The 12,348-nt window shown below is 40.4% G+C and overlaps 1 protein-coding gene across 2 annotated transcripts; it reads left to right on the top strand.

Moving 5' to 3' along the window:
* The first annotated feature begins 118 nt into the window (after positions 1-118).
* Positions 119-12,295, top strand: sfi1 (SFI1 centrin binding protein). Of its 2 annotated transcripts, none has more exons than XM_026167409.1 (30): positions 119-790; positions 873-944; positions 1,045-1,155; positions 1,246-1,340; positions 1,451-1,547; positions 1,653-1,755; positions 4,195-4,351; positions 4,449-4,610; positions 4,726-4,796; positions 4,886-4,978; positions 5,086-5,183; positions 5,278-5,344; positions 5,446-5,576; positions 6,141-6,222; positions 6,296-6,474; positions 6,574-6,649; positions 6,944-7,039; positions 7,138-7,214; positions 7,323-7,425; positions 7,519-7,615; positions 7,934-8,094; positions 8,182-8,256; positions 8,724-8,798; positions 8,908-9,084; positions 9,160-9,350; positions 9,679-9,943; positions 10,036-10,120; positions 10,233-10,377; positions 10,455-10,554; positions 11,396-12,295. In XM_026167409.1, exons 1-30 carry the CDS (start codon positions 627-629, stop codon positions 11,567-11,569), a joined length of 3,579 nt encoding a protein of 1,192 aa, XP_026023194.1. In that variant the 5' UTR covers positions 119-626; the 3' UTR covers positions 11,570-12,295. The 2 variants fall into 2 exon arrangements, with proteins under 2 accessions (XP_026023194.1, XP_026023193.1); XM_026167408.1 differs by having other exon boundaries at positions 1,451-1,568.
* The last annotated feature ends 53 nt before the right edge of the window (positions 12,296-12,348 follow it).

The following is a 12,348-nucleotide window of genomic DNA, read 5'->3' as shown; positions in this document are numbered from 1 at the left end:
TAATTTCCCAATAAATTGGTTTATACGTATGTATATAACATATTGAAAATGTAAATAGCGTTGTAGTGATTTTTTTATACTACGGTAAAAGGCACTTGACAGGCATTATTAGAGACGGCCATATTTTGTCTCAGGATTCGCTCGATTTGTGATTCTCCACCGCTTGTCTCCTGGTGGTCCGTATGAAAATAAAGACCCCGTCCTCGCGGGCAGTCAACGACTAACATTTCGTGTCATCGTCGTTAAACTGAGGGGACCTTAAGTACGTTCTTCCCGTGTGAAGTAAACATTTCAGAATGTAAACTGTTGTAGAGGGAGGTGTATGAAAAACACCACCCCATATTGAGAAGTTTATTAAGCAGACCTTGACTCTTACAACTACCACAACCAGTTTAGTGTGGAGCGGCAGCGGAGGTTGTTGCTGTTGACAACTGTGTATCGAAGACACCAAGTGGTCACGTGATAAGGAAAAACAAACGCGCGGCACTTTGTAAAGAGTTTTAACGTGAGGATAAATGAAGGTAATTTTGTCATGTAAGCTACAACAGCCTTCAAAGTGTAAAATGAGGATGATTGTATATGAGAAGTGATACGATTCGGTGCTCTGTATAATAGCCGCTTGAAAAATGCAAAGTAGCGGCGGAAACTCAGATCCAGTAAGACCCCGTTTAAACTATGTCAGATCTCGTGGCGAAGCAAAACAAGTGCGCAAAATTCACATCAGAAAGGTCGCTTACAGAGTTGGATACAGCTGGAACAAAGGTGGAAGACTCAAGGAGCTGAGAATAAGGTGCTGAGACTATTCCTTGACCCATTGTTATCATGTTACTGTCTTCCTGAAAATTAAGTCTCCATTCTTTTAACTTCTGCAGGCACCTTGCAAGAAAGTTTCTGAAGCTATGGATACAGAACACCTTTGGCCGAGTTCTTCCTCATGAAGCAAAGTAACCTGTTTCATTTATTTTGGAAATTGAAAGCATTTTCAAGTTTGCCATCTGGTTGCCCTCGTTTTCCTACCTGCTCACTAATTCCAGTGTTTTCCAGGTCGCATTATAACAGAGTGGTACTGAGAAGAACCTTTGAAGGATGGAGAGATGAGTGGTGGTCATCCAGGAGGGAGTGGAGTCTGAACATGCGAGCAGACTGTCACTACAGGTCATTACAGTACATTATAGGACATTATGAAGGACTTTTATAGTTGAATAACCAAAGTCTGTTCATGTATTCATGCTGCTTTTATTTCAGGTATTACCTGTGCAACTGGACTCTCCACAGCTGGCGAATGTTTGTGTGTTTGCAGAGGGAAAAGAAGATGCAACAGCAAAAGGCTCAGTCATTTGGTGTGACTTTTACCATTCAAGCGTAATGTTGGTTTGGGGATTTTTTTTTTTTTTTTGTCAGATTTCATAATTCACTGACGTGTCATCACCCACTTTGTTTCTATTATCAGCTGACAAGCAGCGGATGCGTCTGGTGTTGGACAGATGGGAGGTTTTCACAGAGATGAGAAGACTGAAGAGCAGAATGCTGGAATCAGCTCTTGAGCAGTACAGGCTCTCAGCTATGCAGTGAGATTTGTGTTAGCAAATGAAAACTTCTAGCATTATGATTTTTACCATAATATTGGTTTTACCTTTGTTTTTGTTTTGCAGCTCAGTGTGGAGCTTGTGGCAGACTAGATTACAGCACCGTCGAGACCTTCACATTTTGGAGGATCAAGCACAGAAACAGAGGGCGCTAACCTTAAAGACAAGGGTAAGGGCGTGATCGAACACCCCTGTGAATCACATGTTAATATTATTATCAATAGTAATAATAAAAATAACAACAATAACTTTTTTTCAATACTGCACCTTTCAAAACAAAGTGACAAACTACAAAATGTTTAAGAAGAATTAAAAGTGAAACAACATAAAGTGTAGGAACACTGACATTAGAAGAAGTTCAAAGGCAGTAGATAAAGACAAATCTTATTTTTATAATAATGGATTGGATTTATATAGCGCTTTTCAAGGCACCCAAAGCGCTTTACAATGCCATTATTCATTCACTCTCACATTCACACACTGGTGGAGGCAAGCTGCGGTTGGAGCCACAGCTGTCCTGGGGCAGACTGACAGAAGCGAGGCTGCCATATCGCGCCATCGGCCCCTCTGGCCAACAACAGTAGGCGGTAGAGTAAAGTGTCTTGCCCAAGGACACAACGACCAGGACAGAGAGCCCGGGGATCGAACCGGCGACCTTCCAGTTACAGATACGCTTCCCAAGCCCCTGAGCCACGGTCGCCCCTTATAAAGATAAAGACAATTAAAATTATAAACATGTAAATTAAAAGCAATTATGAAAAATTAAAATAAATAAAAAATTATCACCAAGAATAAATGAAGGACAACATTCATTTCAAAGCAGAGGCACAGTAAAAACTTGCTCATCAAAGTATGTCTTTAAGAGAGATTTATGGTGATGATAGATGATAGTTGATAGGTTTGTAGCATAAACCTATTCGCTGGAATGTTAAGGACAATCTGCTACGCAGCAAAAAGCAAGACACAAGGCACCAAAGTTCTCTGGTTCACTCATGCATGAGGGAGACCTGGCTGGGGCCGAGTGTCGTTCCACCACTTGACCACCGTCAGACTCTCAGGCAGGTCCCCCATAGCACTCCTTTTATTGTGGTTACATGAATATGCATAGGGTCATTAACATATAACATCTTACATAGGTATACATGTGAACAAAGAATACTGTGTGTGTGTGTGTGTGTGTGTGAGGTCCAGATGTGACCCTGTGAAGACTCCCCAAAGCTGGTGCCAGGAGTCTAGCGGTCCATCTGAACAAAAGGCTCTTATACTTAAACAGATATACGTGTGCTTGCTATACCATATATCAGCAAGAGAAGATACGACCTCTCCTAGGAGGTGTGATCTACGCCGGAACACTCTGTAGAGGGAGTGAACGCACTCCCCCTTCATGCTACACAGAGCTGTTACAGACCTCCTAGGATGAGACATTCTTTCAATCTACAAATGATTATACACCTCTAAGCATATATGGTTAAATGTTTCTAAATACAAATGACAATAACAAAATCTAAACCCATCAATAGTAAGCTCGGCAGTCTGATCTACTCAGTTAGGCTGTTCCAATCTGTCAAACTAATTAGATAAAGATGACCCAAGGAAATACAAAAAATAATAATAACAATATTATATTGATAATTTCATCTGTTGTTATTATTGAATTTTAAATTAACTGTGATTAATCACATTCTTTAGAAAGTTGAGTTCAATTTTAATAGCCACACCTCAGCCTGATTCAAGGCAGACCTGTTGAATCAAGAAATAATGGAAATGGAACCTGTCAGACGAAGTCAAGTAGATTCACATCATACCACCATCTCCCTTTGGAAGGTTTGAGTCCCGTTACATCTGGCATAAAACTCACACAGTATTTCATAAAAGAAACATTACACCAGCAGTCAAACATGGTGGTGACTCTGTGATGGACCATGAATTCTGCTCTTTACCAGAAAATCCTGAATGAGAATGTCCAGCCATCAGTTCATGCTCTGAAATTCAGACGCACTTGGGCTATGCAGCAGAACAATGATCCAAAACACACCAGTGCGACTGAATTGAAATAATTCTGCAAAGAAGAGTTAGCCAAGATTCCTCCACAGGGATGTGAAAGACTCATTATCAGTTATTGCAAACACCTGATTTTAGTTCTCGTTGTCAGGGGTGGCACAAACAGTCATTAGGTTTAGGGAGAAATTGCTTTATCGCACAGGGCCTTGTAGGTTTGGATTATTTTTATCCTTGATAAATGAAATCATTACTTAAAACTGCATTTCATATGAACCTCAGTTATTTTTTATCTAATATTAACATTTGATCTGAAACATTTAAGTGAGATAAATGTGCAAAAATAAATCAGGAATGGGAAAATAGCTCAGTTATACGACAATCCTGTGAAAACTAACTCTTACTGAGTCTAAGTCCTAAACAGCATAAAATACGACTGAATTGAAATGCTTATCTAAGCTGAGGTGGTTGTCAACTTATATTATGCCCATGGACGACATGCTCCCAGGGTAAAATGTATAAAGAAAACCAAAGAGTAGTGAACCTTGAGGTATATTACTCCTGTGTGTTCTCTCTGGTGATGAGTCACCTGATATATTTTGTATTGAAGGCTTGGCTTCAGTGGAAAGAGATGCAGACGGCTGCTTCTTGCCAGAAAGAAAAAGAATCCAGAGCTGCGTTTCATTATATCTCCGGATTGAAAAGAAGAGCTTTGCATCAGTGGATAAGATATGTGTCGTATCGCCACACCAAGAAAGAAACACAAGGTCATTATAAAATACCCACACAGCTTTCTTGAAGCATCATTATTTTGCTATCTCTTAACACATTTTTATTTTTTGTTCTTTTGTGTTTCGCCTTCAGTTTTGGCTCAGCGTGCCTGCTCTCGCCTCCTGGTGAGGAAGTGTTGGAGTAAATGGAGAAATGCTCTCGATTGCAAACACAGTGAAGAGACCCGTTTGCAAGCAGCAGCCAGTTTGGCCACGCAGAGCATCCAGTGCAGAGCACTAGTGCGTTGGAGAGCTTGTATCCTGATCCACCTGTAGAATGGATAAAACTTGGATAAACTAGTTTTTCTACCTGCTACTAAATCAGTTTTAAGTTATTAGCACTGTTGTTTGATTCTTGAGCTCTTCAGTAGATGTGGCATTGTGCAGAGAAGAAACTGAAAGAAAGAATGCAGCAAATCAACACTACCAACATCATTTAATGGTAATAAATAAATAAAATAATGGACCCACTCATAAGCAAAGATCAGCACGATCAATTCATGTATTCATCTCAGCACATTCTCATTGCAGCGTGCTGGAGTGCGAGGGTTGTCTCTTAATGTCGTGTTGAACAAAACATATCGACTGAACAACCGTATGGCTATCCAACATTGTCAGCAAACGGTAACTGATCTTCACACTGCAGACAGTCAGTGTTAATCTCATTGAAGGTTTCAAAGCATCTGAAATGCTTTTTTTTTTTTTTTTTTTTTTTTTTTTTTTTTGCGCAGATGACTCGTAAGTACTGGAAACTATGGCAGGATCGTGTGGAGGAAGCTGAAAACTGCAGTTTTAAACCCCTCATAGAGATGGCCCTGAGTAACTACAGGTGCTCTTACATACATTTCCCAATCCACAGGGCTATATTCACAGTTCTTTGTTGTAATACCGGTGCTACAAATGGAATTTGGTTCTCGTTGCAGCACTTCACTGCTTAGAAGACATTTTCACCACTGGAGAGAGAAACTTGCTGAGCAGAGATACATGCAGGTATTTTCAAATACAACTCAAGACAGCAGAGATACAGATGCTTTTACATTACAACACAATCAACTTGTTATGTTTTGTTTTTTTGTTTATTTTTTTTACAGGAACTGGAGCGTCGTGCAGACATTTGGTTTGTAGACCGTATGCTACCTCGGTGTTTCCAGTCTTGGGTTGAGTTTACCCTCCACAGCAGAATGCTTCAACAGAGAAGACTCAAAGCTCAAGCTTATAATCGGTGAGTCATCACCTTTCTCCTCTTCAGTTATGCAACTCTTCCCAAGAAATTAAAATAACAATATACCTTTTTAAATTTGGCTGCTTTCCCCTTTAAGGTTCTTATTTTTTTGGCTTCTCTGGGCCACTTTCAGTGTGGATGCTGTTTTTAGACCCTCTATTTTTAGATCACTGGTCCCATTCTGAGTGGTGGGATGCACGCATACAGATTCACCACAGTCTTTAAACAGAAAGCAGACATCATCTTCTGTGCCAAATTGACCCCAATTTTATTGAGGATCATTTTTGCTCGTGGGAGCTGGTCTCTGGCTGTAACTCAAAGACAAAAAAGGTAGTTTTCTATGGAACTGTCTGTGGTATCCAAGCCCTGAGGCACCACAATCAGGAATCATTTCCCAGGCAGTCAGAGTATCAGATTGACTTTATTTAGGCATCTCAGGGAGAACATTCAGTTTGCACTATCTAGACTTTGGTTTGTACTGGTTTGTGTGTAGACTTTGTAGTTTTCAACCTCAGTGGGTGGATGAATATGTCCAAATGATCTGTCTGTCCACTGTGTTGTCAGGCGGCGCCAGTGCGCCTGGGTGTTTTACACCTGGTGGGGGAAGTCGGAGAAGCTCAAGGAAGAGATGCTTTCTGAGCGGCTGGTACGTCAACTGCAGATGAAAACTTTGTTGTGGTGCACTGCACTGGTGATAAATAACATTTAAGTTTTTCCAGGCAGTTCTTCATGACGAGAGATGCCAGAAGCAGAGAGTCTGGACGCGATGGAGGCAGCGCACACAAGAGCGGATCAAAGAGGTGGAGAAACAGGAGGCTTCACGTAGTCTGTATCGTCGCACACTTCTACACAGGACGATGATGCAGTGGAAGGAAAACAGCACTGAGCTACGAGACAGGTGAAGCTCAAGAAGACGTTTTGGTGAAGTTGTTGAATAATTTGGGCTTGAGCTAAATGTGCTGTCGGCTAATAGAATCGTTTATTTGTTTTACTTCAGGAGAAACAGAGAGCAGCAGGCCTGCCATCAGGGTGATTTGCGCTGCTTAAGAAAGGCTGTAGAAAAATGGGAAAAGGTGATTATTTTACATTTTTGTTGAGTCTAGTCTGCACTCCATCTGTTACTTTAGTCATTGTGCAGTAAGGAATCAGTGCTTAAGATTTGAAAAAGACTGAAAGAATTTGCTTTTTGATGTGGAAATGTGTATCTTATAAATTCTGCTCAGCATCTCTGACAGCATGAGACTGCCTAAATGAGACCAAAGCTTTGGAGTGCCATTATGAAAGCTGATAGATTTTTCTTCCCCGCTTTGATTTTTATTATATTCATGTGTGATGTATCCGTTTTCTTTTTTCTCTGTGTGTGTCAGTTTGTTCAGGTCCAGAGAGAAAAGAAAAGCAGGCTGGAAGAGGTTCAGAGTTGGCATGAAGTTAAACTTCTAAAACACTCCTTTGTGGCCTGGAAGGTGCACATCTTATATCAGTTAAAACCACATGATTTTATTTGTTTAGGGTCATGAAAACAATGTTGAAGTCTATGCATTGTGGCCTGCTGTATTCACAGAAACACCACCTGCAGATGTCTCAGATCTATGACAACGCAGAGGAGCTTCACAAGCAGCACACTCAGTGTTTTCTCAGGTAATAAAGACAAATACTGTGTTTCATTCTAAAATCAGAATTTCATTTCTTCTGTTTAGAAATCCTAGGTGTTTGTTAGGATCTTAAGTTTCAGTCATGTCTCTCCAGAGTGGCGCTTACTGAGTGGAGGGAAAATGCAGAGCAGCGAGCAGAGATCCGGCTCGAAGAGCAACAAGCACAGAATCACTTCGATCACTCCCTTCAGCTTAAGGTTACAAAGCGATCTGATGCATACATGTTCAACATCATCAGGCGTCTTCATATTTTCAACACCGATTGCTTTCTTTTCACTAAATCTTTCAAGGTGTTTCATACGTGGAGAGAAGCAACAACACTTGCGGTGTCAAAGCGCTTCCAGCAGAGGGAAGCACTAAGCAGGGCTCAGCAGTCTATAAATGAAAGTAATGTCATATGGTGCCATTTTAACTCCTTTTAGTTATTTATTTTTCTTTAAACAAACTTAACTTTGCTCTTGTGATTGCCACCTACCTGTAACCATTAAGAGCAGTGGTAAGTAATTTTGATATTCCAGCATGTCTTTCTTAGTCTTAGAGTTGTTTGGCTGTCATGGAAAGATACCGCCTAGACAAATGCAGCAGTTACCTCAGCAGTTGTCAAAGATTTTGTACCTGTTAAGTAACTGTTGCATCAGAACTGTGTTGTCTGGTTACCAGGTGTATCCAAATTGTTGTAAACTTTTTAATGATTTCTGTGTTTAGTGCGGTTGCTGCAATTTTTCAGACGATGGAGGAATCGGACCAGGGAGGCTTGGAGGGAGAGGATAATCATGGAAAAAGCCAGGAGACACCATAACTCCAAACTCCTTTCTAATGCGCTGAAAGCTTGGAAAGAGCATCACTACCAGCACCAGAAGAATAAGGTTCTAACTTCTTTTATCCCTCAATGCATATACATCTATACTGTCATCAAGCTGTAATCTAACTTGTTTAAAACTGTGATTTTGTAGGTGATGAAACGACAGGGACTGTTATTGCTGAGATTAAAAATGTACCAGATGTACTTTGAGCAGTGGAAAACAAAGGTTTGTTGATTTTCCTTTTTTTGTGGTCTGAACAGACTGATTGTTCAAAAGAAATGAATATCTACCATTTGCTTCTATTTTGCTTTTACTGCTAATCATTTCTGTTAGGAAAAATAGTTATGGGAAAACAGCAAAGTCAGACTTTAAATCAATAGATTTGATTCATCAAATCAGTATTTGGTGTGGACAGTCTTTACTTTTAAAATGGCATCAGTTCCCCTTACTTCATTTGCTCCCAGGTTTTTATGGCACTTTGAAGGTTGGTTTATTTTTGGCCATCTGAAGACCTTGCCACATTTCTTCTATGGATTTAGGCTGTCTCTGTGTATTCTGACTGTGCGATTTTTGAGATCTGTCTGTGTGTTTATTGTCGTCATGCTGCAAATGTGGCATTTCTAATGAATGAGTATTGATTGGTTTTGATTGAGAGCAGTTAAACAGGCTTTGGTTTTTCTTTCTGCTAACAGCTGCAGCACAGACAGCGAGAGGCGAAGCAAACGGAGAGAGCACTCTGGCACTGGTCCCTCACACTTCAGGCCAAGGTAAATAACCTGCCTCCACATTCTTTTCTCTCTACACCACCAAATGCATTGCAGAAATGGTGCTCACAGGGTCTAACAAGCCCTCTTATACTTTCTGGACCTGACGCAGGTGTTGTATGGGTGGAGGATTTGGGTCACAGAGCAGCGGAGAAAGCAAGAACATGCTGCCAGAGCTGCACTGGTCTACAGAGACCAGCTGCTGAGGGAGGGGGTGACATGCATCCTCACATATGCCGCTCATATGAATGATCTCACAACAAACCTAACACAACACAGTCAACTGCAAGTAGGTTATTGTGCATTTCTTGTGATTTCTAGACCTAAGATTTCAGTGCCTCACTTCTCTGCTTGTGTCCTGCAGAGATCACAACACCTCCAGAGAGTTGTTAAACGTTGTGCTGCACGGTGGAAGCAGCGGGCACTGTGCAAACCCCGAAGAGAGCAAGAGACGAGAGGGCAGCCAGCAAAAAAGAGTGTGAGCTTCTGTCTGAGCAGTGTTTCATCTTCTGACTCAACAAAGCAGGAAGCTGCAGCTGGATTGCACAGCAAGCTGTGAGTGTGTACTTCACTCTGACAAGCCGTGAAACTGTTCCACACATGCAGTTTGACTTTTTTTTTTTTTTAGGCTGCATACCCAAACATTGCAGCCTTTAGTCCCATAAAGGGAAGAGAAGTTATCAGTAAAAGAAACATTGCTTCATGTTTTTTGATGGTAAAATCCTTTTTCCAATGCTGTATGTGGTAATACATGAAAATAAAAACAGAAGACAAGCATCTGAATATCGTTTGAACTATAATAAACTTACTTAAATTGAAGCATTGTGTTAAAAGTCAGTGTAGGAATCACTGATTAAAGCTTTTTCTTTTCTGTTTACTCAAGTACCCAGCCACAATCTGCCGTCACCAACATTAAAGCAGCTCCAAACTCATCTGAGTCCAGTCGTCCCACACAGAGAAACCATCCAGCGTCAAACTGCCCCCATGCTGATGAAGTTTTTGTTGCCTCTCCACATCAGTGCAGTGTCATGTCAACTGTGCCACCTTCTGAATCTCTAATGTCCAACATGGACTTTTTTCAGCACACCCAAAACCAAGAACCTCTTTTACCTCCTTCTGCTTTCATGACTACTGGGACACAGAATAAAGTAAGATAAGATACACCTGTTTGACATATCAGCAACTATTTGTTGCTGTATTAAGTAACTCAATTTGGGTTAAACCTTTTTTTCTTTTTAAGTTCAAATCAAGTCTTGGAGACTCTCCAGTTGAGCGTTTTCCTCAGTCTGTCACTTCTTTAGATCCCCACTCATCTGTATATCCAGGTATAGACCCTGCTCTTTTTTCTAGAGTATGTTTTCAATATTTATAAAAAAAAAAAAACAACAACTTATTAAATCACCAAACTCAAAAGAACTGTTTTGTTGCTTTTTCAAGAAACACGTCTGAGTGCATCTGGTGGAGAAACTGAGGTTCCTGATGCTAAAAATGCAACAAGTGATTCAACGTCAGCTCTGATGAGCGAGCTTCTCAGGATTCAACAGGACATGAAGAGTTTCCAGCTGGACAGAAAGCAGCTCCGGTAGAAATCTGTTTTTCCACTCTTCTTTTCTTTGCAATATGTGATGTGAAAATAGCACCGGTGTTTTATTCACTCAGGGCATGGCGAAAGCTGAAAGGGGTGTTACAGAGTTGGCTGCAGACCAGTGGAAAGGACGAAGTGATGGAAAAAAATGCTATCTGTCAAGAGTTGAAGGACGTAAGGACACAAGATACTTTTGTCACTGTTTATGTTGAACATAAACTTACATTGTTTGCTGTTACGCTATCTTGATTTAATCATCACAGCCCAAAATTTGGTGCCTTTCACATTTAGGTTCACATAAGTATTAAGCTTAGTACCCCAGTCACACAAGTGTAAAGACTAATTTTACACTTGCGTTCCCTAGCGAACGGTGGTTGCTAGGGAACCACCAAAAGTGCATATTCCTCAACTAGTTGAGCCAGGAACCACTCACCAACCTCTTTTGGAGTTGCCAAGCAGTCTCTACGCCTGTGTGAGTGAAGCTTTAGAGATTATTAATGAAGTGAACTGCCTTTTGTTGAAAAAAGTATTTTTGTTAGGTAATTCCTCGACCAGTTCTAGAGTAAGATATTTTAAATTCCTGACATTTCAAATATTATGCAATTATTGAATCTACAAAGTGTATAAGCACTTATAACAACAGATATCTTACGCAACAAGTAAGTGTGATAAGGTAGGAAAACAGATTCAGTTATGACATACATTACCCTTTTCATTTTTTAACTATCTGTTATAAATCTAAGGGTTCACATTTATTTCCTTATGGAAAGGAAAACTTTGCAATGTGTGCATGTGCAGTCTTAATCATGATGCTAGTTACCTGAAGTAACTTCTGAAGTTTCTCTTCCTGATGGCTCAGATTTTCCATGCATTCTTCTACAGCGTCATTTGACCTGTAAATCTCTGTCTGTGGAGGAAAAGAAACTGAGCTGAGAGGGTGGTGCATTCAATTAAATTATTAAATTATTGTTCATGATACTGACTGTGTCACTCCTGGTGATTTTTCATTTGACAGTTGGAGGAGCTCATCGACAGGCTGTCCACTAAGCTGGAAAAACAGAAACCGGTGATGTTGCTGCACGCAAAGAGAATCCAGCATTTGCAGACTGTCCTCCGGAGTTTAGGACTTCATGCTCCTCATCAAAAAACAGAAGAGTCAGAATCTCAAAACTCTGCATTTCCAACATGACAGGAATAATGGAGAGCGTGACGGGCTCACCTGCTGATTGTTTGAACTGTTGTTCACTTGCCAGCATCACATTTTAAAAAAATAGTCTGATCTTAGAACTGAATCAGCACATGCATATTTAACTACTCTGTGCTTATGTCTTTGCTGCCCTCAGCTGGTGGGGACCAATTTGAATGGTTCTTATTAATTATTGTGTAAAATGTCTTCGGCATTCCCAAAACATAAACGTCAAGTGCCTTAAAGGAACACTCAGCTCTATAGCTGTAAATCCAGCAAAACATTGGATAGGGGTCGTCCTTGTTGCAGATGGTGCAAAATATTTTCCATATGTGTGCAAAGAGTGACTTTACTGTTTTCGGAGGAGGTGCCCTTACGCAATAGGTCTGCTATTACCCTGTTTGTAGCAGTGCTTCTAGTACTTCAGAAAATCACTGAACTAAAATCACAGATTTTAGTTTAACAGAGAGGACTGCGGTCTGTTTGCAGAGTTATTATATCTTTGATCAAGAGCAAGTCAAAATGCAAGGATTTTATCCCATTTTACTCTTTTCCATCTTTGTGTGCTCTGTAAGTGGTAAGTGTTGTTACTGAACTAGGTGATTATTATTGTTTCTTGAAATATTTTATGTTCTTCAGCCTCGTATTGTTGAGGTGTTTTTGGTTCCTGTTACCATCTGTTTGGAGCATTTGCTTTTCAGGACATTAATAAAACTGAGTTTAATAATATGAATATTGTAGAGTCTTTTGAATTTACTGAAAGTTGGAAGGACTGTATGCAT

This window comes from Astatotilapia calliptera, chromosome 5 (assembly GCF_900246225.1).
Source record: "Astatotilapia calliptera chromosome 5, fAstCal1.2, whole genome shotgun sequence".
In the NCBI taxonomy this organism is placed as follows: domain Eukaryota; kingdom Metazoa; phylum Chordata; class Actinopteri; order Cichliformes; family Cichlidae; genus Astatotilapia; species Astatotilapia calliptera.
The sequence above is the reverse complement of the archived record's forward strand: the minus strand, read 5'-3'. Positions and strand labels throughout refer to the sequence as shown.

What these genes read in the sequence shown, in the direction of transcription:
- sfi1 (XM_026167408.1), top strand. Translation starts at nt 627, where the DNA reads ATGCAAAGTAGCGGCGGAAACTCAGATCCAGTAAGACCCCGTTTAAAC. An exon ending in CTGAGCAGAGATACATGCAG is followed by an intron (nt 5,345 to 5,445) that starts GTATTTTCAAAT and finishes TTTTTTTTACAG; the next exon opens with GAACTGGAGCGTCGTGCAGA. An exon ending in CCCTCACACTTCAGGCCAAG is followed by an intron (nt 8,799 to 8,907) that starts GTAAATAACCTG and finishes GACCTGACGCAG; the next exon opens with GTGTTGTATGGGTGGAGGAT.